At 49.2% G+C, this 25,732-nt stretch overlaps 8 protein-coding genes across 8 annotated transcripts; 2 read left to right on the top strand and 6 right to left on the bottom strand.

Annotated features, from left to right (window-relative positions):
* Positions 1 to 61: 61 nt before the first annotated feature.
* B0J16DRAFT_301482 (uncharacterized protein) lies at positions 62 to 5,360 on the bottom strand (the record flags this gene model as incomplete). The annotated part of the gene is made up of 5 exons (XM_046124595.1): positions 62 to 1,821; positions 1,871 to 1,943; positions 1,990 to 3,998; positions 4,043 to 5,202; positions 5,251 to 5,360. 5 exons carry the CDS (start codon positions 5,358 to 5,360, stop codon positions 62 to 64), a joined length of 5,112 nt encoding a protein of 1,703 aa, XP_045987703.1.
* A 2,583-nt stretch (positions 5,361 to 7,943) lies between these two features.
* Positions 7,944 to 8,972, bottom strand: B0J16DRAFT_412364 (Alpha/Beta hydrolase protein). Its single transcript, XM_046133293.1, has one exon. The coding sequence runs from the start codon at positions 8,951 to 8,953 to the stop codon at positions 7,967 to 7,969; it is 987 nt and encodes a 328-aa protein (XP_045987702.1). The 5' UTR covers positions 8,954 to 8,972; the 3' UTR covers positions 7,944 to 7,966.
* A 194-nt stretch (positions 8,973 to 9,166) lies between these two features.
* On the bottom strand, positions 9,167 to 13,559 carry B0J16DRAFT_301480 (uncharacterized protein). The gene is made up of 4 exons (XM_046124594.1): positions 11,873 to 13,559; positions 11,750 to 11,825; positions 10,767 to 11,279; positions 9,167 to 10,555 (listed from the first exon to the last, which is right to left on the bottom strand). Exons 1-4 carry the CDS (start codon positions 13,333 to 13,335, stop codon positions 9,203 to 9,205), a joined length of 3,405 nt encoding a protein of 1,134 aa, XP_045987701.1. The 5' UTR covers positions 13,336 to 13,559; the 3' UTR covers positions 9,167 to 9,202.
* A 266-nt stretch (positions 13,560 to 13,825) lies between these two features.
* B0J16DRAFT_336015 (uncharacterized protein) lies at positions 13,826 to 15,816 on the bottom strand. Its single transcript, XM_046127152.1, has 2 exons — positions 15,158 to 15,816; positions 13,826 to 15,110 (listed from the first exon to the last, which is right to left on the bottom strand). The coding sequence occupies exons 1-2, from the start codon at positions 15,507 to 15,509 to the stop codon at positions 14,023 to 14,025; spliced, it is 1,440 nt and encodes a 479-aa protein (XP_045987700.1). The 5' UTR covers positions 15,510 to 15,816; the 3' UTR covers positions 13,826 to 14,022.
* Positions 15,817 to 16,936: 1,120 nt separating this feature from the next.
* B0J16DRAFT_283723 (GHMP kinase) lies at positions 16,937 to 18,633 on the top strand. The gene is made up of 2 exons (XM_046124001.1): positions 16,937 to 17,321; positions 17,370 to 18,633. The coding sequence occupies exons 1-2, from the start codon at positions 17,260 to 17,262 to the stop codon at positions 18,454 to 18,456; spliced, it is 1,149 nt and encodes a 382-aa protein (XP_045987699.1). The 5' UTR covers positions 16,937 to 17,259; the 3' UTR covers positions 18,457 to 18,633.
* A 1,297-nt stretch (positions 18,634 to 19,930) lies between these two features.
* On the top strand, positions 19,931 to 21,591 carry B0J16DRAFT_412358 (vitamin B6 photo-protection and homoeostasis-domain-containing protein). Its single transcript, XM_046133292.1, has 2 exons — positions 19,931 to 20,216; positions 20,264 to 21,591. The coding sequence occupies exons 1-2, from the start codon at positions 20,109 to 20,111 to the stop codon at positions 21,449 to 21,451; spliced, it is 1,296 nt and encodes a 431-aa protein (XP_045987698.1). The 5' UTR covers positions 19,931 to 20,108; the 3' UTR covers positions 21,452 to 21,591.
* Positions 21,592 to 21,643: 52 nt separating this feature from the next.
* B0J16DRAFT_369866 (cytochrome c/c1 heme-lyase) lies at positions 21,644 to 23,000 on the bottom strand. Its single transcript, XM_046130307.1, has 2 exons — positions 22,448 to 23,000; positions 21,644 to 22,399 (listed from the first exon to the last, which is right to left on the bottom strand). The coding sequence occupies exons 1-2, from the start codon at positions 22,960 to 22,962 to the stop codon at positions 22,126 to 22,128; spliced, it is 789 nt and encodes a 262-aa protein (XP_045987697.1). The 5' UTR covers positions 22,963 to 23,000; the 3' UTR covers positions 21,644 to 22,125.
* Positions 23,001 to 23,330: 330 nt separating this feature from the next.
* B0J16DRAFT_369865 (uncharacterized protein) lies at positions 23,331 to 24,566 on the bottom strand (the record flags this gene model as incomplete). The annotated part of the gene is made up of 1 exon (XM_046130306.1): positions 23,331 to 24,566. One exon carries the CDS (start codon positions 24,564 to 24,566, stop codon positions 23,331 to 23,333), a length of 1,236 nt encoding a protein of 411 aa, XP_045987696.1.
* Between the last annotated feature and the right edge of the window lie 1,166 nt (positions 24,567 to 25,732).

Raw genomic sequence — 25,732 nt, 5'->3', positions numbered from 1 at the left:
GAGAAGCATAGTTTTTTGAACGAATGTACTATTAACGAATGACAATTCTATATAAACTCATCTACCTCAAAAGACCCTTAGCATGTCGTCTCCGATGCCTATTCAAAAACCCCATCGCAGTAGAATTACTAACATACACATTCATCTTACTCAACCCACCACAATAAGAAGTCTTATCTCCCGGACAACTAATATTGCAATCCGACATACTCACATTCTTGCCAGAGCTAAACATACCCTGCCAGTTAATCACATTGCCACAATAGCAATCTCGACCATTTTCCACGCCGGCGTATTTATAGCTGCTGCATTTGTCAAGACACGTGTCGACTGTCAGGGACCTTAAGTCTGTGAGGACTAGTTCGGGGAGGAGACGGCCGAGGAAGGGTTCGCTGACGCAGGAGTAGCTTGTGAAGGCTCGAGGTGCTTTGCCGGCTTTGTAGAGTTGGAGACGTTGGGATCCGCCGCAGAATTCGGACTTGTCGCCTGCGCAGGTGGAGGAGCAGTCTTTTTGGTTGAAGGCTTGGTAGGTGCCGAAGGTTAGGGTGTTACCACATGAGCACTCGCGGCCGTTTTCAGCGCCGAAGTAAGTATACCCTGTACAAAAGGCTGCGCAAGACTCGAGGGTCATGTCGTCGGCGGCTGTGTACTTGGCTGTTAGGGCTCGGATGAGGAAGGGTTCGGCATAACAGCCCTGGAATTGCCAGGTTCCGATTGTGTCCGAGATGGATGGTGTTGTGGGTTTGGTGTAGGTTGTTGTTTTGGAGGAGCTGGTTGAGCTAGAGCTAGTGGTGCTTGATGTTGTGGCACGAGATGTTGTCGTTGATGTTGAGCTTGAGCTTGACGAGGTAGAAGAGGTGGTGGATGTGGATGTGCGAGTAGTGCCGGTTGAGCCAGGAACTGGAACTCCGGTTTGAGTGCTCAAAGCTGGAATGATAGATGATGAGGCACTTGAAGGAGCGACAACTGACGACGGGATGATTGACGAAGGAACACCTGGCGCAGACACAATCGACGAAGCAATACTTGATGAAGCAACAGCCACTGAGCTACCAGACGACGTGGTACGACTGGTCACAGCCAAAGTTGTTCCAGATACCACCGTTACCGACGAACCCGGGTTAGGAAGTCCATTGGTAGAAGCAGTGTTCGATAAGGGTGGATTCTGAATCACTGCACTCGACGTGGTGGAAGCCGTAGTAGACGTAGTAGAGCGACTGCTGACAGATGAGGCAGTAGAGAAAGTGGTCCATGACGAAGAACTACTCGAGCTGGTGGTGAATATGCTAGACGTGGTCGTTGATGTAGTTGTAGCGACCGAGCTCGAAGTTGTAGAAGTTGTGGATCGAGAGGTAGTACTTGTGCTGCTCGAGGTCGAAGTGTTCACCAAACTGCTGCTTGAAGTAGAGCTACCAGAGGTTGACGTGGAGATCGTGTTTGCACCACCTGCGACGTTACCATTCGCACTGACTGAGCTGCTCGTTGTCTGGGCAGAACTCGTCGAAGTACTAGTAGTCGGAGCATTGCTGGATGTAGAACTTGTGCTCGTGCTTGTCGATGCGCTGGTAGAGGTAGATGTTGAGGACGAGCTACTCGTAGAGCTTGAGCTAGTGCTACTGAGAGATGAGCTGGTAGTGGAAGTGCTGCTGGTGGTCGAGCCAGAACTCGAAACCGAAGCAGGGATAAACACCGAAGTGGAAGTCGATGTAGATGTTGGGCTACTGCTGCTCGTAGCAGACATCGACAGAGTAGCACTGTAGGCAGAATTGACCTGATACACATTAAGACGATTAGGCCCACCACAGTACTCGCTCGAATTGCCTATAACTATTAGTCAATCTCCCCCATATCTCGAAGTTCATATACTCACCATTACAAGTCATGCCGCAGTCAGCGATAGGAGCAGGTACAGCCCCATCTGTAAACGCATTACCACAATAACACTACACCATTAGCACCCCTTTCAAACATCTTGAACAGAAGACTTACCTCGCCACCATACTCAACACCCGCATAAACAAAACTCTCAGCCTTACAAGCATCAACACAATTCTGGACAGTAGGCGAACTGACACCCCGTCCATTAGGCAGTGCTCTTCCGGCTGTTGCTTCGGTGTAGCAGCCGATACTGGTATACCCATCAACACCAGGATTGACAAATGGTCCTTGAGGAGTGTTTGTGCTGCCACCGGATCCAGATGAATCGCTGAGACTTCCATCCCATTGGAGTGTATCGGCGAAAAGACTGATGTATGAACCACTTCCATCAACACCATTGCCACCACAATACTGCGCCAAACTTCCCGCGCAGTCAAAGTTGCAATTCGCGTCATCCACCTTCTCTTTGGGAATTTTATTACCGGCCCAGCATTCGCTGCGATACTGTGTACCGCAGAATGTCAGGCCTTCGGAACCACAAGTGTTGATGCACATCTCATTGGTGTTGGAACCATTCGCATACAAAAGATTGGAGAGCTGGCGACCGGGGTTATTCTCTTTGAAGCAGCCCACGTACTGATACTGGCCTTGACCGTTAGGGAGGAGAGGAGCAGCTTGTTCAGAGACGGCGTTGCAGAAGAATTGGATTGCGCGCTTTTCAAAACTCCATGTAGGATCGTTGGTATTGATAGTCCATTGTGCGGTGCCGTTGTATGAAGGGACGTTCCATTGCGATTTGGGGACGTTGCATGTCAGAGTGGCTGTTTGACTTTGACCTGGTGCTATAAGTGTACCCTCGGCCAAGTCGACTTGGTTAGCTGACCTAACAATACCTGGCACGCCGAATGGAGGTTTCGAGACAGTGAGACCGAGCTTGACTCCTCCTGGTGCAGCGGTGTTGCTGATACGGAAGCGTAGGGACTTGGAAGTGTTCTCTGTGACGTTGCCGAATGTGAAGGGAGTGTTGGGATCATATTTGACCCAGCTGTTTCCATCGGGTGTTTGGAATTCGAGAAGTGCAGTAGGAGGATCACCTGCTGATGCAGACAAAGAGACCGTCGCATTACCGCCTGTGGTGACAAACCTGACCCAAGCTGTAAAGTTCCCAGAGGCGGAGGTGTTTGGGACGACAGTGATGGCTGTATCGCTGCCTCCGCTAACAGAGTTGGGAATGCCGGAGAGTGTGAACTTTCCAACTGTGAGACTACCTGAGCCTGTCCATGCAGTAAACGGCCCAGATGAAGAAGAAGTTGTGTATAGAACCGACGAGACTTGAAGAGATTTGGTACCGTCGTTGCCGATCAGGATGGTTTGCTTATCAGCGACAGAACCACTAACGAGACCCGTGAAAACAACAGCCTTGGGACTAACATCCAGCAAAGCACCTGAGCTTGTACCAACACCCGTGAAGCGGATCTTAGTATTCTTGCTATACGACGCGTCCGAGGCACCAGACGTGACAATATTGACAGTACCGCCCAGCCTTCCAACACCCTTGGGTGAGAACCGCGCTGAGAATTGAAGACTATCTCCCGCAGACATTGAAAGAGGTAGCGAGGGTGTCTTGGTGATGTTGTAGTTCGTGGCATCCGCAAGGCCAATATTCGTGACAGAAAGATCAAACAGCGCCGTACAATTCACACTCTGCGGAACAGTAGCATTCTGTAAATCCGTCGTTCCAAAGTCCACAGAAGCAGTACAGTTCAGAGGCGATTTATTCGTCGAACCAAGACCATAGAAGTATCCGACGGTAGTACCGATGTACGCCATTCCATCTCCAAAGACAGGTCTGCTGAACTTTGTGATACCGACGATTGTGAAATTGCGAATGACGTTGAGATATCCATTTTGAGGAACAGCGTCGTAGATCTTGAAGTTGGTGTTCTGAACGTCGGAAACCCAGAGAAGACCTGTTCCTTCTTGGCCGTTGAGAGAGGTGGTTGTTCCATGGCTTACGCCTAGGATGTAGGCGTTGTTCGTGGGACTGTCTGCTACTTTTGTAAAGTAGGGTACGCCGTTTAGACAGGAGAATTTGAAGACGTGTGTAGGATATTGGATAACTGCGTCGTTAGCTCGACACTCATCTTGCATGTGAAGGACTTACCATTGATGTAGATATACCCTCCCTCAAGAGGATACACACCCGCACCCGCATAAACAGAATTCTCATTCTGGAAAGTCTGAATAACACGATCCTTCGAATTGGCTCCATTCCGATAACCACCAAGATCATCAAGATTAAGCCAGTACGTCTTTCCAGACTTTCCAGTCACGATACCCATGCGTTTAACATCACCACAAGAGAATTGACTAGGCAGAATCTCGAGAGGGCTTGTTCCCAAATCTTTATCCGCGCCGTCGAGTTCTTGTTTCTCAAAGGGCATGAAGAAATCTACCACCGAGAGTGTTCCGTCGCTGTTGATCGACATGTGCACTGCTGCTTGTTCCATTGCTGTAGGCGGCGTGAAGCCATTTACTGGAATGGTAGACAGCTGGGATGCGTAGCCGTTGCCTGTGGCGAAAAACATGGATCCTGCGTCGTCGGAGGCCAATCCACCTCCTGATTGCCAAATGCCTGCACCGGAGATGTTGTTGCTTACGCCTTGGCCCTCAGAAGCCCAGCGCTCGACGATTGCGCCGGTGGTTTTGTCCCAGCCCATTATCCAGCCGGTGAAGTTGTACTGAACACAATGCGAGGCGAAGCCGGCGTATACATACTGCCCTGTATGCAAAAGGCCTGGACGTTGATGATGGATGCCACCGGTGAACATTCGCTCGGGATTGTTCCTCGCGATAGTTCCTTCGAGGTCAACGGGGAAGCCAGAGCGTTCTGAAAGGTCGTTTACGTTGATAGCATGGAACTTGTACCGACCCGCCGGTCTTCCCTGTGGTTTCGGTCCATAGTTCTGATCAACGTATGTCTTGGATGTGAGATACCACGTATCAGTATCGGGATCAATAACACCAGTAGCAGTAACGCCAACGGTAGGATTGACGTCGACACAACCGTCTAGATCAGCTGTAAGGAACGGAATGCCTATGTTGCGTGAGGCTAAGATAACGCCCGTCTTGGCGTCGAGTTTATAAATATTATTCTGCGTGGTAGCGAGGTAAACGTATTGCGTTGTACCATTTGAAGGAGTGTAGACTAGCGGTTGCGAGAAGATTTGTTCAGCGGCGTTGATGTAGCGGCCTGGCAGGGCTGTTTTGAAGACGATGTCGAATTGGGGGCTTCCGACTATCGCAGGGTCCATGTTATGGTTTCTTTTGTGGTCGGTTAGTACTGACAGTGTGAGTAGAGGAGTGACTTACGTTTGGTATCCTGTTCGTGAGTTATCACCGCCCCAGGTGATGGTGTCTGTAGAAGCCAGACCAGTCACTTGGCTGGTCAAAGCTGAAAGAAGGAGTGTGAGCAACTTCATGTCGGCGAAGTGCGAAAATGAGTGTGTAAGTAAAATGAATGGCAAGAACCTCGAGATCGGATCCTAGGGAAGTGTCGCGGCTGGAAGATTGAGTCTATATACCCTCAAACCAACACGACCATCTTTCGGTCCAGACTTTCCATAGCCCATTGTAAGTTTTCCACCATTCTCTTGACCTATTCATCTTGGTCTATTCATTCTTCCATTTTGATGTCGACGCCGTTAAGCTTTCGGGTACAGCGGCCAAGATGAGTCGCCAGCATTCCAGTTACCCGGCGGTGCCTTGCAGAACGCGTGGGCCAATTCCATAGTTCTGGAAAGAACTCGGCCTGCGAAAGAGGATTTGGCGTCTGGAAGGTGATAAAGAGGCTTTGGTGATGCCATTTGCGGCGATGAATTTGGGGCTAGTGGTGATGGAATGAGACAATGGCTTTGTTCCTGGCGATCTACGCTTTGCCTGATCCGATTCATGGACCCTGGATTTGAGTTGTTTGGAATGTGGATGGTAAGCCTCGGTGATTCGTCCAACATTTAGACCTGCAGCAAGGCCATTTGCACTGCAAATTTAACCTTCCCCAGGCCTTCTTCATGAGTTACTGTAGTTCGTAGTGTCTTGGTGTTTATTCGATTTTCAGCCAAGGGTATTGGTCAAAACCCAAAATCACCCAAACCTTTGCACTGCAAATTTAACCCCCAAACAGAGTTCTACACTGCGGAACCTTTGTCCTACATCATGCAATAATCTCATTCTACCAGGCCTTTACCCTGCACGTAGATACGGGTGAGTATGAACGGTCTTGGCCAGACTAAAGCATTCTTTTATTAGAAACGCAGTAACGCGCCTCGTGGTCAACCGGAACCACCCGGCCATTCAACGGCGTTTCTATTCACTGTCAATGTGTAGACCATGGGCATTACTTATGCAGTTTGTTGGCAATTGCATGTACACTGCAAATTTAACCCCCCACTGGACCTTCTCGGTGGTTGACTGTAGTTTGTTTCCCCCCTGATGCAACCCTCCCCTTTCGCTACACTGCAAATTTAACTCCCCGCTGGACTTCTCAAGATTGTTTTGCATCAGAAAGCTGGTTCTGTATGATAGTCGTTTCGTCACAACTCTATGCTTTCTTGACCTAGTGATTCGGCTCTTAAGTTGTCATCGCCGGCCGAAATGGGACTTGAACTGGACAAACTCTCTACAGTATATATCGAGAGCATTGTTTTATTATAAGACTTCATGGAGTAGGCTAGCCAGGGAGAACATTCGACCTGGAGGGAAGCCTAACGTTGTTGAATGGTAGTGGAGTTACGAGTGGCGCATGACGGTTTCTTTTATATGTCGTTCTTGCTCTTCACTGCGATTTTAACCCCCACCAGGCCTCATTTCCAACAGAGCATTGATCCTTTATGATGGTAGTCATGTCATCCTGCTACATTTTGTTTATGTAATTCAGCTCTTAAATTCTTGTCGACGACCGAAGAAGGACTTGGACAAAGGTGATACATACCACAACATTCTTTTGTTAGAAATCAAAAACAAACTTCATCCGCCATTCGGAACTCCACTGCCATTACGGCGTTCCACTTCGCTGTCAGTCTTCAAGTCGGCTTGTGCTCCGTACTGATTGCTAGTTGACGCCATTCCATGCATCAGCCCTCGGAGATGCACTGCAATTTTAACACCCCCCACGGAACCACGCCTTGCGCTGACGTTCGGTTTCCCATCCTCTGCATGGTACCGTAGTGCAATTTACCTAGACCATGTCCTCCTACTGTAAGCCATTTTTAACTAGACATTCTCGGAGTTGAACCGGGAGATGAAGTTGGATCTGAAATGGAGATTGAAACCCTTCGCCTGTAAGCCTGTCTTGTTGAGGTCATACTCAATCTCTGATTGGCTGCGTATTCCGTATAAGCAGTACAAGAGCTGCATGGATTAGAATCCTAGCTGAACGATGGCCATGTAAGTAATAAGTCCAGAAGATTCCCTTTTTTGTCTTGTATATGGTTCAAATATCCGACTTTCTCATGACCGGCTTAAATCTTCAAGTTATCTGTTATTCCAAACCAAGCATATATCCCGGCTACATATACTCGCAGAATCCAGTTCACCATGTCCTCCAACAAAACATCCCAAGCTCTAAAAGCCGAAGTCTCAAAACTCGCACGACTCTCCAACGTCCAAGGCGGCCTCCCTCCTCTTATGAGAGGTCTTCCCGTTATTGCTCTCATGGCTGGTGAGGCCATATCGAAGGCGACGAATGGCCAGAACTTGGTTGAAGAGCGGTTACTCGGGGCCGATGAAGCTGTTGTGCTGCAAGCTCCATCCACTGCTATTGCCGCTACTATTGTTGCTGTAGAAGGGCCTGGCAGACCTGGTGTGAGCATGATGTGTCAGACCTGTGGCGTGAAGATGGACACAAGTTATAAGCTGCCTGTTTCTGGGACTTTGGGAGCGCAGGGTATTTTGACAGTTGGGACAAGGGCATGGAAAGACAGACCAGTTCTGCCGACACTGTCATCTAGAGACTCTTGAGAAGACGAGCTTCCTTTGTAGTATATTGTACAAGTATCACAAATAATCCACTCCAAGATATCCAATACCTCTAATCGCTGTCCTCCAAGCCCCCCTCATCAACCAACCTCTTCAAAGCAGCCTCAACATGCTTCCACATAGTATAATGCGTCTCTCCTTCAAATTCCATAAGCTCACTCCCCGGTACCTTCTCCTCCATATACCTTATCATCTCAATGGTCGCATTCGTGTCCTCAACACCATGCCACATCAGCACTTTCCCGAAAGTAACATCCTCGAGCTTGAAACCCCAGTCGAGAGAGGACAGTAGCCTCACTTCATGTACTGCCCCACCTGCGCCTTGGCGAAAGGTCTCGTCGAGAAATATGTTTACCAAATCTTGTATTCTTTCTGCGTGAGGCTTCTTGGATTCTTCTGTGGGAGGATGCTTGGAGTCTTCGGCGTCGAGCCACTTGCCTATCCTCTTGATAGCAGGACGTGTGAGAATGAGCCATCGGATAGAGCGATAAAGCGCATTCAAACCACCCCCAAGGAGATTCGGGTAATTCACCGCAAAGAATCTTAACAGTCGACGCGATAAATCGACATGTTGAATCCCAGCTTCCCAATGCGGTGCACTCGCAAACAGGCCCACGCTCGCAAGCTTACTCTTCGGTAAAGCATATGCACAAGCCAGGGCAAACGGACCACCACCCGAAAGTCCACAAACTGAAAATCGGTCAATACCTTTTGCTTCCGCAAGTTCCATCACATCGCTAGGCCAATCGACAATACGATAGTCAGGGTTCGGTGTGGAGAGTCCGAAACCGGGCCTGTCAAGTGCAATGAGACGAACACCGACCCGTTGAGCTATTTCATCAATGGGTTGGGCTTCAAGACGTGACGAGGGAAAGCCATGGAAGTAAAAGATGGGATGTCCATTTGATTTGCCATATTCTGCGAAGCCGAGTTGGCGACCATCTGAGAGGGTATGGGCTTGGTGGGTGAGTGTTGTCATGAAGCGTCGTGATGGGGGAGTGCGATGTCGCACAACTGTCTGGGTAGAAGGTCTCAACATTGTATGGAAGGCAATTATTAAGAAGATGAAAGCATACGAGAATTTTGTAATTATTTGCTGTTGGTTAGGGCTGTTTATATAAGACTCCAAAGGTCCATCCATGCTGACAGTCCGGGGGTGAAATGCTGAATACGGAATACGAGACCAATCAGAAGCCTCGACTGTACTCAGCTTGGACAAGGCATCTGAACATGACAGAGTCCTCTCGTCCGATAAATTATCTCTTCACGTTACCGGTACTTTACCTCATTAAGAACTCTTATTCTTGAAATAAGGCGACCAAAACACCCCTCTCTCATCCCAAACCCCCTTGACCCTCTTAACCTGTTCAAACACCTTCTCACTAAACATCTCCTTGACGTCCGTCTCAAACCTCCAATTATTCGCAAAACTCCTCGCCTCAACACCCTCATCTGCCTCTCTCAAACCCGCTATGATCTTGTCTAAAGCTCTCATGAAAGCTTTACTTCCCTCTTCCGTCTTTGCGAGTACTGGCGCGAATGCGTTGAGTGGTCTGTCGCGGGCCTCTACGGAGGAATTCTTGAAGGTTTCACTTTTGGAAGTATTGAAGGCAGATATTATGAGCGGTGTTTGGGAAGCATCGGGGTTGTCTTGTGTCGCTGTGCACCAGAGATCGAAGGAGCTCTTGAGTGCAGAGGGGGTTGTTTTGGTGAGACGACATGAAGCAATCGCCTTATGACCACCATGCGAGTTATAAACCTCATTCTTAGCATTCAAGCTAACAAAAGGTAAATATTCCGTCGCGCCCACAATAACCTTACTCGCAATACTCTTCTCGAACAGAGCTGCTGCATCTTTCTCTGCCTTGTCAGCTGGGCCAAAGTATGTATACCCAAGGACGATGATGGGAGCGCCATGGGCGTTGCGTGCGAAAACCATCGTCGCAAAGCCCTCAGGAGAAGGCTGTTGTAAATCAAGGAATGCATTGATAGTGACGTCGATTTCTGCGGCTGGGAAGATGAATGTTCGCGTCCAGATTTTGTTGTTCTCCATGTTGAGTTTTGCGATGGGGAAGGCGGAAACTGTGACTTCTGTTATGACGCCGAGTCCATGGCCTGCGCCGCGAAGGGTGTTGAATAGGTCTAGCTCCTCGCCTTGAGAATCAGAACTGACATTGGCGATAGTGCCGTCGGCCGTGATGATGCGAAATGAAACGACGTTATCGACCATCCATCCGTGAAGACCGCTGAGGACACCATTTCCACCACCAAGAATACATCCCACGAAACCGACAGCATCCGAGTTGGGAATAGGAGTGTAATACCCCTCTTCCGCCAGCGCCTTGACTACTTCGCCTGTAATAACACCGCCACCTACTCGAACTGTCTCATTGTCCTTGTCCAAGGCGATTGTCTTGAAGTTCTTCATGTCCAAGTACAAAGTTGAGGCATCCACGGTGACAAACGTCCCATGGTAACCGCCTGCTGCAAGGATAGTGAGTTTATTATCCTTTGCGATTTGAATGGTCGCTTGGATATCGGACTCTGTCTTGGGAGTGATTAAAAGGGCTGGACGACCAATTTGGGTATCGGACCAGCGAGATAGTGCTGGGGTGTCGTCGTTTGGGATGGAGAATTCGCACTCAAGCGCATCAAGTCCAGATATGGAAGACATATTCACAATTTATCACAAGATGCAAAGATAGATATCGTTAGAAAAAGGGTTCAATTGAGCAGAAGCCAGGTCCTAAATACTTACCATCAACTCCTAGCGCTTACCAATCTGACGTGAGGCTATCACCAGCCAGCCACTTGATCCTTCTCGCAGGATCAACTCTTCCACCACCTCAAACGTCAATCCTAGCCCAACTCTCGACAAGACCGCGGCAATACAAACACCAAAGCGTCTTTACCTTGAACATGTCAACCCACCCACCCTTGTCATCGCCCACAACGGTAGGAACATCGATCTGCACAACACACTCCTCACAATAAGCAGGATACGTATCCTTGGTCAGCGCCCAGCAAGTAGTGCACCAGTGTGGTCCTAGATGAACAGTCGTTTGGTTGCAGTCGGTGCAGTGCTCGACAAAGGTATCGCGCTTACGATCTGTTCGGTCCCGGTCGTTTTCTGCGGCGGTTAGCTTAAGGCACGGAAGGCACATGTTTCGAATGCTCGTGTGGGATTGCTTGCATCGAGGGCAGGTCTTTGAAGGAGGTTGGAAAGCAGGTCCCATTTGGCCGCGGAGGTAGTTTTGACGAACGAAAGGGAAGTTGTGGTTAGTCTTGGGTCTTGTGGCTGTTGATTGACACATCTTGCATGATTTGATGAGTTTTTGGTTGAAGGTGGAAGGTTTGTTTGATGGCTGGTGAGAACAACTGCGAAGTAGTCAACGTTGTTGGAACAGTTCGAATTGGTGGGTCAGAAACGTGATTCAAGCCTGTGAATACCGTTGTAGCGTATTGAGAAGTGACTGTTGAGTTAATGATGATGCCTAGATGTGCGAAGTGTCCTACTTATACAATTCATAGTCTGGCAGCGCTGTGGTCGCTGAACAAGGCATTGTTCTTGTCAAAGACCTCGAGTGAACAACACTAAGGACACAGAGGATCACATGCTCATGTTTAGTCACAAACGCTTGTCCATGGAACTGACTGTTCGTAAATTCAATCTTCAAAGGGCGTTATGTATTCGTAATATGCTTTGTCTCCAACCTTGTAAATCATCTCTCGTGTTCTCATCGCCATGCGTCGCTTCTCAAATTGCATCAAAGTCTTCCACCTCGTATCACTCTCACAGTGCCGGTCCCTCCCATTGCTCGCGGCGCATCCTCACAAGCCAAGATTGCTTATGAGGAAATGAAACCTGCTTCTCGCGCGAAAAGCCCGTCCGTTCAAGACCTTGCAAGAACCTGTCCAATATTAGCGACGAACACTTGCGTTCAAAGGGTCAATTTACCTCGCATTGTCCACCCTCGGTTCAAGACACACACTCATTGTTCTGTAATCCGACGTCAAACACCAGTGAACAAGCCCAGTCAACCAAATCGGAACACGTCCTCTTGCCCACTCTTCTCCAATGAACACATGGATACCTCGGTCCCAATCATCTGCATCGCTGCCAATGTGTTTGCCGAGAATATCCTCCTTTACCCAATAAACTTCAAAGTAACCGAACGGCACACCATCCCATAGTCCAATTACAGGGAAGCAGTTGGGTTGGTTGAGTGCGTTGGTGAGGAACTTGTCTTCGTACTCGCCCCAGAATTCGCTCACGCGAGGCTTCTTCATCCACATCTGTAGCAAAGATGTATCGTTCATGCTAGATAAATGAGACTGCTCTGGTGGGTTCGGTCCAACTGGGCCCAGGTAAGGTACCGGGTTTGGTGAGATGGACGCAACTCGGAACGAAAGGTACTGGTTAACGCTAGGCACAAATCGAGTGTAAAACACCTCTCCCATCCTGGGCGGCTTCGGTCTGATAGGATGCCGGATATTATTCGTAAAGATGTACTGGAGAGGAGGAGGGGGATAATAAGTCGGAAGATGTGAACTCGAATAGAAAGGTCCAATAGGGAAGCTCGGCGGTGTTGTCATTGAAGTCGGCGTAGGTCCACCAGGAAGATCATGATCAATGCGATTAAGCGATGAATGCGGCGAATGGCGCTGGAACGTCTTATGGAAAGGCGACGATGGTTCCATCGGTAAGGGCGAGTTCGGTCGACTCCCAATTGGCGATCCAGGAACAGAATCGTATGTCCCACCTGTCCTGTTCGGCTGAAGAGAAAACAAGAACAATCGTCCAGGAATCTGCCAAAACATCCTCTTCGAAACAAACATATGTGCCCAATCATCCCCGTTATCATCCAAACTCGTTCCAACAGCACTTCGACCAGAGGTGATAAGTCCCATGCGCTCAAGCTTCGGAATAAGATTGCGCCCTCGCAGAACTCCATCCCTCTTGATATTAATCTTCCATTCACCCCGCGGCTTTCCAGCCTGTGGTGTCTTCTCCGCTGCTTGCGCAGACATCTGGGGTTCGGGCTCGGGTTGGTGGAAGTACCAGTAAAGCGTGATCCACAACATCATGGCGATTTGGCGCGTGGGACTCGCAGCAGGTTTGAACTCGGAATTGGAAGGGTTCGCGATGGATGAGATGAAGAGGTTATCGCCCTGCAGCGTCGGTTTCCTAAACGAATGAATATGTCGCTTCTCGCCATCAAGAGCGGCGCCATTTTCGCTTTCTTCAGCGCTATCATCGTCAGAAGCGCAATCAGTCTCTGTATTCAAAACAACAGTCCATCCGAGGGGAAAGGCATTATGATGGGTATTAAGCTCATGGCTTTTAAACCCCAGACCTGCAAAGACTGGTGTAACAGTAAAGGTCTGACCGTCAGGCAGGCGAATAATTTGAGGTGCCATTATCGTACAGGCCCGTATCACTAGGTAGGTATCGCTTTCGGCAGCTACTTCTGCGGGGGGATCGGCTCTGGGTTATAAGTAGCTAGTACGAGGAGGGGAAAAGGTAAAGGGCTGAGTGATTAAATTAGCTTCTGGAATGCGCCGAAAGTCGTTCCAGAAGACTGCCTGTTTAGGTCACATGCTGACCTTTGTCGAGACGATCGTGACAAACGCAGATGTTGTGGTTGGATGCTGTGGTGGGGAGATATTTTATATCATGGCGCGAAGCTATAAGCGGCACTGTACTCCGCTTACATGACCAGCTAAGCACAGTATGGATTAGTACGGCTGTGTTATGGTCATGGATATTTATGATACGTCATGATAACTCCATCCATCATATCATATCACGTCAAGGCTCGGCTTATCGCAGCTTTATCGCGCTTTTCGCAAGACGCACTTTAAATCTGGATGAAGCTATCATGACTTCACTCGTTCGCATCATTCTGTTCTTCTCACAATTAAATGCATGAATTGTTGCCTATCGCTATGCGTCTCAAATGGTCTTAAAAACAAAACATCTACAGAGAAATATTCCATCAGCTCACCACACCACCATGACTGTCGCGCCTCCAATAAAAAGTCAAATGCTAAGCCATTCGCCATGATCTGATGTTTAGTGTACAGAGTGTCGTTCGTTACCATCATTTACTGCTTCTTCTTCTTAATCTCAGCGGCTGCGTCGGAACCTTCATCGTCGTCCTTGTTCTGGGTCACCTTGGTACCATCACGACCTTGCTTCTCCTCTTCAAGGACCTTCTTGACCTCCTCACCTCCCAAATCCTTCTTCTCGTCCCAATCAACATCATACTCGCTAGCGATGACCTTGATTTCGTGTCGCAAGTTGTTGGCCTCGTGAACGAGTTGCTCCCATTTGTTCTGGTCGAATCCACGCTCTTGGTATAGTGCGGCTTGTCGCTTGGACACGGTCACCTTCATGGCGGCCTTGTAGCTGAGATCGCGGCTGATGTACAAGAACCACAAGTAAGCGCCCATGACAGTTGTCAGACCAGCGAGGTATGTGACGGGCTCTACCAAGTCCCAACCCCATTGAGTGTGGAATGTAACGTAGTAAACAACTCCCCACCATCCAGCTAGAGCAGCGAAACCTCCCTGTGCGAGACGGTGTGCTCCCTTGTGAGCTAGGGCGTCGCATTCGTTCTTGACCTTGGACATGCCTTCGATTTCGCGTGACATGCGTCGCAGGCTCATGCGCATGTAGTAAGTACGGTCTCTGAAGCTGGGTACAGCGACTCGAAGTTCATGATCATATCCTTCGATGTTGATTGCAAACTCGCGTCCACGAGCAGCATCCCGAATAAAATCTCCTATTTCGGTACTGCCGCTCCATCGCACCCAATTGGCCTCTTTATTAGAAGGACCTTCGTGGCCGAGTCCAGAGTATGATGCGACATTGGCGCTGCCGTTCTTCGTGCTGTCCTTTTTCTTACTATCCTTTTTCGCAGTCTGCTCTTCCTGGTCGGCTTCGGCTCGGAAGACAATGTCGGGGAGCTTCTCGCGGCCCTTGTAATGAACGGGTGGGATCTCGGCTTGGATCAATCGCTCGAGGTACGAAAGTGGTTGATGTGGATGGACAAGAAGAGCCAATGGCTCGACGGTTTCACTCGTGTCGTCAACGTTCTCTTTCACCGGTCTATTGACGTGCTCTTGTTCGGGATGGAAGGGCATGGGAAGAATGAGCTTCAGCAGGCGGGTCGGCGTCGTCAAGAGACGTCCTGTGGTCATTAGCTAGAGATCGCATGGTCGCTGGGAGCATTCTTACCCTTCTGCATTTGTGACTTATCGGGAACATCTTTCTCGCCATCTGGCTCTGCTCCAGAGTCTGCTCTATGCCATGGTCGATCATTCTCTAACGTTTGAGCGCTAGAACCTGACGTGACCTTCTTCATATCTCTTTTACGAGCCTTTTCGCTCAAATCATCCCTTCTAGCAGCCTCCTCTTTACTCTCAGCAGCTTCTTGTCTGAAACATCTTGAAGTCGTAAAAGCGCGTCCAAAAGGTGTCGGCGCAGCGTTACATCGGTACACAGCTGGTATTTGGTGTTTGGCAAATGCTTGCGATATCTGCGATGCCCGTAGACCTGGCGACAAAGCGCGCCTCAAAGCGGAATTCATTCTGGGTACCGCCTTGTTTTTTGGTTCGTAACCTTGGAAGGGGAGACGGTCAATTTAAGAAATATCGGGTTGAGGTAGTAGCGGATAGGTAGAGGTGGATGTAAGCTTCGGGGCCAAGGCGGGAAGACTCATGCACAGGGGAAGGAGCGACACAACCAAGGAGAGAGGAGGAAGATGAAGCAGCAACAATAACGTGGAAATAAGGCCGGGGAAATGCACTACCTGGCCAAGACTTGTTTGCCTTGGATAGATATTCTTGGATGGCCGTCACCACTATCTCATCCAGCTATTGGCGTCCACAAGCTTGGAATTTGTGACGTCAACAGTCCAACCTAGCTTTGCCTGTCCCTGGGACCACTCATGCCCACGCTATCTGATTGGTCCACTCGTACGTCTACCCGTTTATCGCACCGCCACTGTCACACTTCAACTTCAGCCAAGATGCATGGATGCCTGTTTTGTCTGGGGTTTCTGGATGCACGATCTGATTACCCCGGAGGTTTGTTTCCTGTTTAAATGAAGCCCGCTATGCACTGCCACGTGCACTTGTCTCGTCCTACCATCAACAGTCCATTGTGTATGGGACGATCATGGTGAGTAATGAAGGCGTTGAATCAAGGTTTGGATAGACATTGAGGCTTGAGCTGAGACAAGTGTTGTCAACAGGTATTGAGTTCTTTGGGTTTGAGCAGAATTACAAGAGTCAAAATGGGCTATTAACTTGATGCTGGCGGTTCACGATGTGTTGCCCACGATGTCCCCCCGAGTAAAGTCCGTCGACGAACGGAGGAACCCCATTTTTACAACTTCATGAAAAATATGATAGTCACCAGAGAGTCATCGACATTCTGCTAGTCCAAGTTCATCATCATTGTATCTCAATGCATCACTAATGTCTTGGTGTCTCTGACTCCAACCGGAATCGGGCTTACCCTATAGACCTCGGACAGCTCCAGCGGGTCAACTTTTCTTGGCCTTCAGTTCTCGCAAGTTCAGCAATCGGTAAAAGACCTATCGCTGAGTTCTCGACTCATTTGTCGGCACTTTCTGCACATTTATGAAAGGCGAGCTCCTCAAAGAAACACGATGTTTTGTACCATATGTTCCATCCAACTGGCAATTATGTACAAGCATGCATTCGGTACCAATTGAGATAAGATCCGACGATCAACTTAATCTGATATGTACTTATCCACCTTACCTGCTTATACGACAAAGATTGAGAGAAAATATAGCGAAGTCCTTGGCATCATAATGCACCGAAATCGTATTCGGTGGTTTCTTCCCCAGGACCTCATGGTGCTAGTGAGCCGCTACGCTCAGGCAATTTCGCCTACTAAATTGACAAAAAAGTGTTGAGCATCCAAACTTCAAATACTCACAAATTTCGTCTCCATGATAGATCTACGAACGGACTATCATGCCGAAAAAGACTTACTGGATGATCCATCATGTATGGCCCAGTCGTTAAAGTGTTGCCATCCAATGTTTAAACCCCAAAAGCTCCAACCGCATTGGCCAATCCCCCAAGATGAACCGCGCTTTGGTGGTGAGGGGCTCCATTCAGGGGTCCTCTTTGGACCCCGCACTAGACCTCTTGAGGCCATAATCTCTGAGTAGCCCGCCCGCGGTTCATCTCCAACTCTTTCCGCTACAACAAGTCGGTGAAGTCTGCTTTATCTTTTTTGTTAGACCATTCTTCTGTTTCAACAGTATCTAATTTGCTTCAACTTTCATCATCACCTTCACAATGGCCGACACAAAGATCTACCGCGCCAGCACCACTGCGCCCGTTAACATCGCTGTTGTCAAGTAAACATCTCCTATTCGCATCAAAGACATCCTACTGATACATGGCAGATACTGGGGCAAGCGCGACGCGAAGCTTAACCTCCCTACCAACAGCTCCCTCTCCGTCACCCTCTCTCAAGACGATCTTCGAACCCTCACAACCGCCTCATGCTCGAGCACCTTTACCGATGGCGACAGCCTCACCCTCAACGGCGAAGCCTCCGACATCTCTGGCGCCCGAACCCAGGCTTGCTTCCGTGAGCTTCGATCCCGCCGTGCCGCTCTCGAGGAGGCCGACTCTTCGCTCCCCAAGCTTTCCAGCTTTCCCCTGAAGCTTGTCTCCGAGAACAACTTCCCCACCGCCGCTGGCCTTGCTTCTTCCGCTGCTGGTTTCGCCGCGCTTGTTCAGGCTATTGCTCTTCTCTACGAGCTTCCCGACTCGCCCTCGGACCTTTCTCTCATTGCCCGACAAGGTTCTGGATCTGCTTGCCGAAGTCTCTTCGGCGGTTACGTCGCTTGGAGAATGGGTGAGAAGGAGGACGGTAGCGATTCCAAGGCTGACCTTGTCGCTCCCGCTTCACACTGGCCTGACATGCGAGCTCTGATCCTTGTTGTCAGCGCCGCTAAGAAGGGTGTTTCTTCTACCTCTGGTATGCAGCAGACCGTTGCCACCTCTGGTCTCTTCAAGGAGAGAATAACAAACGTTGTTCCCACCAACATGGCTCTCATGGAGGAGGCCATCAAGAACAAGGACTTCCCCAAGTTCGCCGAGGTCACCATGCGCGAGTCCAACTCTTTCCACGCTACTTGCGCCGATACCTACCCTCCCATCTTCTACATGAACGACATCTCCCGCGCTGCCATCCGTGCTGTTGAGTACATCAACGAGAAGGTCGGCCGAACTGTTGCCGCCTACACTTTCGATGCTGGCCCCAACTGTGTCATTTACTACGAGGAGAAGGATGCCGACATTGTTGTCGGTGCTTTCTACCAGGCTCTTCAGGGTGTCGGTGGTTTCAAGGAGGGTGCTGCCAGCGCTCGATCCAGCATTGTCTTTGACCGATCTCTTGCTGCTACCCTGAAGGATGGTGTTAGCCGAGTTATTTCTACCGGGGTTGGAGAGGGTCCCGTCAAGACTGACGAGTTCCTTGCTTAGAAGGCTAGACTTTTTGATAACAAGTTTGATGGGATAAAAGAATTCGTATAATAGTAAATAGCAGGTTGAAGAACATATTTAGTGGGGTTGATACAGTTCCTACAAGAGATAAAGAAACTTGTGGTCCAAGGTCCATTCACTGATCCATTGTTCTATGTGGTTATGCTGGCCTGTGACAGAATGCGAATTGTTCATGGCTCAATCGCCGTGTGGGGCCGTACGAGTAACCACCCCGACCCATCTCCTCCGGCGCCGATACATACAGTCTCCACTAAAGATTGCAGTGACCAAGAAACACTCAAGAGACACGTACCGAATCAATTTACTTTAGTAGTGTTCAGAATAACGATACAATCGCCACGCTCTCCAGAGCCCTTTGTTCCCCCCTAATCTGATGCAAAGAGACAGACCGAATGGCTTGGCCAGAGAGCATTAGGTGGTGCAAGGCATCGCCATGTGACTGAATAGCTGCTTCCTCCACAAGTTCCTGGATCACATCGAATCTCCAACTGGCAGGTAGATGTCCGACGGCTTCCCAAGCTTGAAGGACAGAGGGTGTTATGTCATATTCCCATGTGCCCTTCCAAAGAATCATGGCTTGCTGTGAGCTGCGGATCACGCGATACTGGAAGAGCGCCGCCAATCTTCTTTCCGTTCCAGATCTTGGGCGATGTAAGGCGTCAGTTGCCAACGGCCTGTCGAGGAATTACACTCCCGGGCCTCATCGCAGCCGCCTGCCTCTCCAGAATAATGACACACTTGCGGTACGCCTTCTCGATGTTGAAGTCAACAGAGGGCTTTATAAACATGCTGGCATACTGTTTTCTATCCTTTCTTTTCTCACCATCAACAACATCAGATGGCCCCCGCTGCCCCCGCTATCCCCGCCGCTCCGCCCGCCTCGCCGAGGATGAGGCCTTGGATCGTGTTTTCGCGGCCGGTGACGCCGTCGCCGAGGGCAAGGTTGCCGTTGCGGCTACCCGGACCGAGGCCGACCTCGCGCTGGAGCCCTCGCCGGGGGTAAGTAACATAGGTAACTTTCTTTACTCCTTTGCACAGCACAGCTGCCAAGTGGCGGAGAGAGTTTAGACGGTTAGTTGGGAAACAAGCAAGGCGTTGCGATATGTAATCTTTTGCACTGTCTGTCGTCAGGGTGTCAGAAGAATTGGCCGTCGACAGCATAAAAGATGAAATAATTTGGTCACTTTATGCTAGCTTAGACCAGCACTTAGACCAATTTATTGTGGTGCATAAGTATTAGAGGATAAACCTGCCACTATGGCCGTGACTTCAATAAGATGAACTCCTTGTTATGGATGTTATACTGGTTTACACCTCCGATAAATGCTTTAACATCGCCGTGTGGGGCCGTACAAGTAACCACTCCGACCCATCTCCGGCGCCGATACAACTGTCTCCACTAAATATACTAAAGATCAAACATTAAGACAATTCTTTAGGAGAGTTTAGACTTCCAGTTAGGAAAGAACAAGGCATCGCGATATGTAGGTAACCTTCAGCACTGCGGGGCAGCTGCCAGTGTAACTGGTTACAGCTACCCTGACACCTTCTCTGCAACCTACATACCTAGCCAGGCAGCTTCCTCCTTCCTCCTTCATCCTTCAACATTCCAACATCAACATCAACACAAAATGAGTGGTCTCGCAGAGCGTTTCGGCCACGGCCAGCCTGTTAAAATCTCTGAATTTGATAAATCGGGGAATCCCGTACGCACATGGAGTCAGGCTCCTGGCAATCATGTTCGTATTAAATATCTGGCTTGTTGTTGCGTCGCTAACAGTTGAAGGGCGTTCTCAAGAAAGAGGCTCGCACCTCTCTGCTCCCGTCTATGCACGAAGCTTTCATGCCTGTTGGATACCCTCATTCCGTATCAAGCGATTACTTCAACTATCAATTCTTCGACTCTCTGCAAGCTTTCTTTTCCACCATCACTTCCCTTCTCGCAAACAGAGCCCTCCTACAGGGTCTGGGCGTCGGCGATGCCAACTCATCCGCCACGTTCGCCATGCTTCTCACGGTTCTGAAGGATGCCATTTCCCGTATCGCCACGATCCTTTTCGCTCATCAGTTCGGTCTGCGGATCGAACCTGACGCAAAGCGCTTCCGCTTTCTAGCGGACCTTTTCAACGACACTGCCTTCTTCATGGAGCTGTACAGCCCATACCTTGGTCCCTACGGCAAGATCCTCGCTCTTACCACCGGCGAGGCTCTGCGTGCGCTTTGTGGTGTTGCGGCGGGTGCGAGCAAGGCCGCGTTGAGTGTGCACTTTGCCAAGCACGATAACCTTGCTGAACTCAACGCCAAAGAGGCTAGTCAGGAAACAGCCGTTGGCCTTGTTGGGCTTGCTGTTGGAACGCTGATTGTCAAGTACGTGGAGGATCACCATACTGTTGTGTTCTTGATGACGACCCTCGTCTTTGCACACTTGTGGATGAACTATCTCGGCGTGAGCAGTGTGTGCATGGATAATCTCAACCGTCAGCGCGCCACTATCCTTTTCGAAGAGTTCCTCAAGACCGGCAAAGTCCTATCACCCGAGGAGGTCTCCAAGCGCGAGAACATTTTAATCTGGCGACCCGTCGTCCGCAACCAGAACGGCGAGGAAGTCGCCCGTATCGAAATGGCAGGAAGCTATGGCGAGGTTTCCCAATGCCACGACACGATCATCATTGATGGCTGGAAGAACACCCTTTTCGTAACACCAGGTCATCCCGTCCGCATTAAGATCATGCTTCATAAGGATTCTACCGCTATTCACGCCATCAGCGCTTGGTTTGAGGCTATGAAGATGGCTTGGGGTATGGTGGGCAATGAAAAGACAATCCTAGGGAAAGAAGAGCAAGAAATCACCTTGGACAAGGTTGCGCTTTGGGATCAGCTACGTGCTAAGGGTTGGAACTTGAACTCGCAGGCCTTTGAGACACAGGCAGCTGCTCGTCTCAGCTTTGAGGTGGAGCATGAGAAGGACGAGTGAAGGACGAGTAAAGGACGAGTAACTTGACATTTCTAGACTTGGGGCGAAAAGAAAAAGAAAAGAAAAGAAAAGAAAAGAAGAAGAAAAACGTGTAAAAGTCGAGGACCAGGGTATGCTTTAGCCATAATGAAGAAACCAAGATCATTTTACGAACGCCAAGGGTATCTCTAAACAGCAAGCCCAAGATAAGCCTTCTCTTCAAAGTATCATCAATTGCGACCTCCAGTAGGTCAAATCTCAATAGATTAGGTATACAAGTTACATCAGCTACTAAACTAACGACATTAAACATAAACAGCTGCCAAGCTATACGCAAGGTAAATTCTTCCTCCTTCCTCCTTCAACCAACCCAATACAACAAGCAAGCTACTCAATCAGTTAATCGACCCCGGTTCCCCTTCGCTGCACATTGCTAACTGTCACGGCTTGCCCACGATGCCAGCTACTATCGCAAGAAGAGGTCTAACCCCTATCTCTCTGTACGCCACGTCGAGATTAACTTATCATACAAGATCCTCGAACCGGCCCTTCGGAATTGCAATGACATCGACAAGCTCAAGCGACTGCGGGCGGAAGCTAACGGATATCGTTCTATGCTTTTACCAACCATATTGTACATTTTCCAAACGCCATCCCCGTGTAATACACATATCATACACATCATTATACAGTACTTATGCCAAAAATGCCCATCGCTTGGCTCGCATCTTGACACCCTCCCATGTGTTCAGCTTTGGTCGCACATCGAGATAGAAACTAGGTCCGCCAGATCCATTAGGTCGTCCAGAGTAAAAGTCGATAACGTAGTCAACTCTTGTACCACAGCGGTCGATGACCCAGTCGTGACGGTCAAAGGGTGCTGTGTAGCCGATCATGGTCTTGAAGCGGGCAGTAGGAGTCATGCGATCCATCTTGTTGGCGAAGGATTCGAGTTTGGGACCGCCACATCTACTCTCGTTAGTAAAAGTTCCTGAAGAGAAGGATCGTAGAGCTTACGTCGTTCCCTCAAGGTATGGTGCTTCCCACTCCTTGATCTCCTTCCAAGCTCTTTCATTGACAGCATTGTGAATCGGCACGACAGTCTTCATATCCGCTACCCTCGCATCATAACCCTTTCGCTTCATCGCCTCGAAGAACATCTTCTCGGAAGGATACACCCAGTTTCCCGAGGGATCCATACCAGTCTCCATCTCATGGTTCTTCGGTCTCGCAGGTTCTTTCTCATGATCGACAGGACACGCCGCGGGATTACCCGTAGTTCGAGGAATCGTAGAAACTACACGGTCGGTATCAAGACCACCGTTCGTAGGTTTATGCGCAGGTGTAGGTGTCGCCGCTGGTGAAGACCATAGGTATGAAGTAAACGTCTGAGTCCATGACTTGGGCTGCTGCTGCGCTGTGTGGTCGACGGGACATCCTGCTGCTTTTGCGGCTTCGGCCTCACGGGCTTGGGCGAGCCATGCGTCGCGTGTCTTGTGATCGACGGGACAGGCGTCGTTTTTGTCTGCCATTGTGATGCTGGTTTGGTGGATGTAAAAAAAGATTCAGGTGGAAATGGCGTAATTGGCCGTGGGGATCGTAAATGCGCCGGGATGGATTGGCGGGAAAGAATTATTGTGGATCCGGGATTTTCCCGCATCGGTGGTCGGAGGTTGACTTGGCCGACTTCACTTACATCCAACTGTTTCGCTGGTAACAACTTCAATTGACTAAATGAATGTCTAAGCTAACAATATGAGACAGAATGTTTTGTCTCTTAGGCTCTTGAATCTAAGCTACCGACAAGTAATGAAAATCCTTCTATTCTTTAGACTCTTGGCTGCTGTTACTTCTGAAGGTAGACATCAGGTTATAAGAAGCAATGTAATGACAGCCAGGCCTACAATAGCTCGGGGTTCGTCTCGAATCTGTCTCTTAAATCAGGAGCCAGCTTCCACGACATGAAACGAATGACCAGGGGAGGAAGAGGTATTCCTCCATTCTTTTCCCTTTGCTCCCTTGCAACCTCTTCTATGGCAAGGAATGATAAGGTTACGTTTTCCGGGAAGGCCATGTACAGAACCGCCTCATCTGGTAACTCATAATATATCCGATCGCGGAGACGAAACGTCTTCCGAGAAGTATCTCTCGGTGTTCTTCTGTGTCTGTGAAGATACTCTCTCAATTGCAGATTCCTCGTGCCAAGAGGATCTTCTTCCAACAGAGGGACAAGTCTACCGTCGACAATAATGCGTGGCGGAATATAAACTTGACTTGGGTCAATGAGGAGATACAGTGTTCGGAGCTCGTTGAGAACGCCCAACATACAGGCTAATGAAGGCATGTAATGGTAAAAGCCAGTTGAGCTGTAGGGAACGGCGACTTGCTTGACGTTTGTGCCCGCTCCTCGTTTGAAGTCAGAGGGTGTCCCATCGTTCCCAAAGACGTTGGGGACGGAATAGTAAAAGATCATGAGGTCGCAGGAGGTATCGACCCTCTTCATAGATTGTGTCCGTGGCAGAGGTGATCCGCCTCTGTTCATTAGAACATAATAGGGCGCCTGCAAAGCCGACCCAACCGGGGTCGCCCTCCAGGAAATAGGCACAGTGCAATTGCATTCGGTAATATCTCTATGTGATCCACCGTTCTCCAGCAACGGTGTATCTGGACTGCCCCAGACGTCCCTGACAAAGGCATATGAACGTCGACAAGTTTGCATCAACGCCTGGCGGACAGGGTAAATTGCTTCTGTACTCTCACGTCCTCTTCTCAACTTACAACCGTCGCACTCTCTCTTGATGTTCAGTACTCTCACCTTCCAGACATCGCGTTTTAATTCGACGTCGACATAATGGGCAGTTATGGCAGACATGTCCAGAGCGTACTCCCAGATCTGATCCTGGAGCTCCCGAGGTAGTTGAGAGAAGGGATGGAAACTTTGCAGTTCGTCATCTTGTTGTTGAGACGCACTGGCCTGTGATGAACCGTCTTGTTGCTGAGATTCACTGTCTTGTTGTGATGTACCGGCTTGTTGCAGAGGCGCATCGGCTCGTTCTAAGAACAGGATGCGCCTGTTTGGACATGGCGGTGATAAGATCTGGGTGGGAAGGTTTCGACGTGGTGGAGTGTTATCCATGGTAGATGATAGAGCGGTGTTAGGGTATCTATCAGAAAGATTAGCTACCGAGAACAAAAGAGATGGAAAGATCTAGTCACTTTATGTTAATTTATACCAGTACTGCGGCCACTGCATTTCAGTGTCGTAAGTCTTGGAAGACAAGTTCTGTTGCCTAGTAGGGAGGGGGAAAGGGGCAAGATAATGGTTTGGTTGAGTGACAAAAAAGAGACCTTCGGACTGTTTTATAGTTCACTAGGACAGCACGTACATTTCCTCTCTGGACATGGTCTCATGAAAGTCAATGTCTTGACATATGACTGGTTCAAGAACTATAGACTTGACTGCCTAAAGTATAAGGGACGAGATGCTTAGCTGATCCGATACCAACGAGACTGAGGCTCTATCTCATGACCAAACGGCATAATGTGATGACCTCTTAGGAACTGACATTTGTTCTTCCTGGCCCTCCCATATACTACCGCATCCGATGGAAGCATTGATGAGTCGACCAACCATGATGGAGAGCAAAATGGAATGAGAAGCGCCTGGAGCTGGCCCAGCGTTTGAAGAAGAAGACCTCATAACATTGATGGGATTCTGGCGACAAGATGCTCACTTAGGACGGGACTATTTCAGAAGTTCGGACCACGCAGACCAAAGTTTCTCGCGATGGGCTCTGGGATTCCGACCAGCTGAGTGTCCTCCATTCTCGCATGGTATGAGGGAAGGCTCAAAGTTCGGATGTCGTCGAGAAGACACGAATTTCTGGTGACAACATGATAGCAGTGTACAAACTATTGCTACTTAAGGTTACGGTCTCCGAGTCTCGGTGATCCCAACAATAAAGTTGATCACTTCCAGGCAGATTGATACTCAATAGGTCAGAACAATACTCGTCCACAGCAACTAAACTCTAACTACCGTGAACACGTATGTTACTCATAAACACTTGCTACACAACAATCAATGCAGTTCTGTAGAGAGAACAATACATGTAGCGATGACATACATTCGATTTGCACGTCTGCTTAAATCAGGCCATTAAGGACCAGAAGACTTGACTGCTAAGAACCCGACCGATGAAATGATAGACACTTTATGCCAGATTAGGTCAGCACTTAAGCTACCTTGGAATATTCTAAGCCTTGGATTAATTCTTCAGCGACTAGCAGACCCTGTCTGCT

The sequence above is a fragment of the Fusarium flagelliforme genome, assembly GCF_020744385.1.
Source record: "Fusarium flagelliforme strain FIESC 12 MPI-CAGE-AA-0113 chromosome Unknown B0J16scaffold_2, whole genome shotgun sequence".
NCBI classification, from domain to species: Eukaryota; Fungi; Ascomycota; class Sordariomycetes; order Hypocreales; family Nectriaceae; genus Fusarium; species Fusarium flagelliforme.
This window is presented reverse-complemented; position numbering and strand designations above follow the sequence as displayed.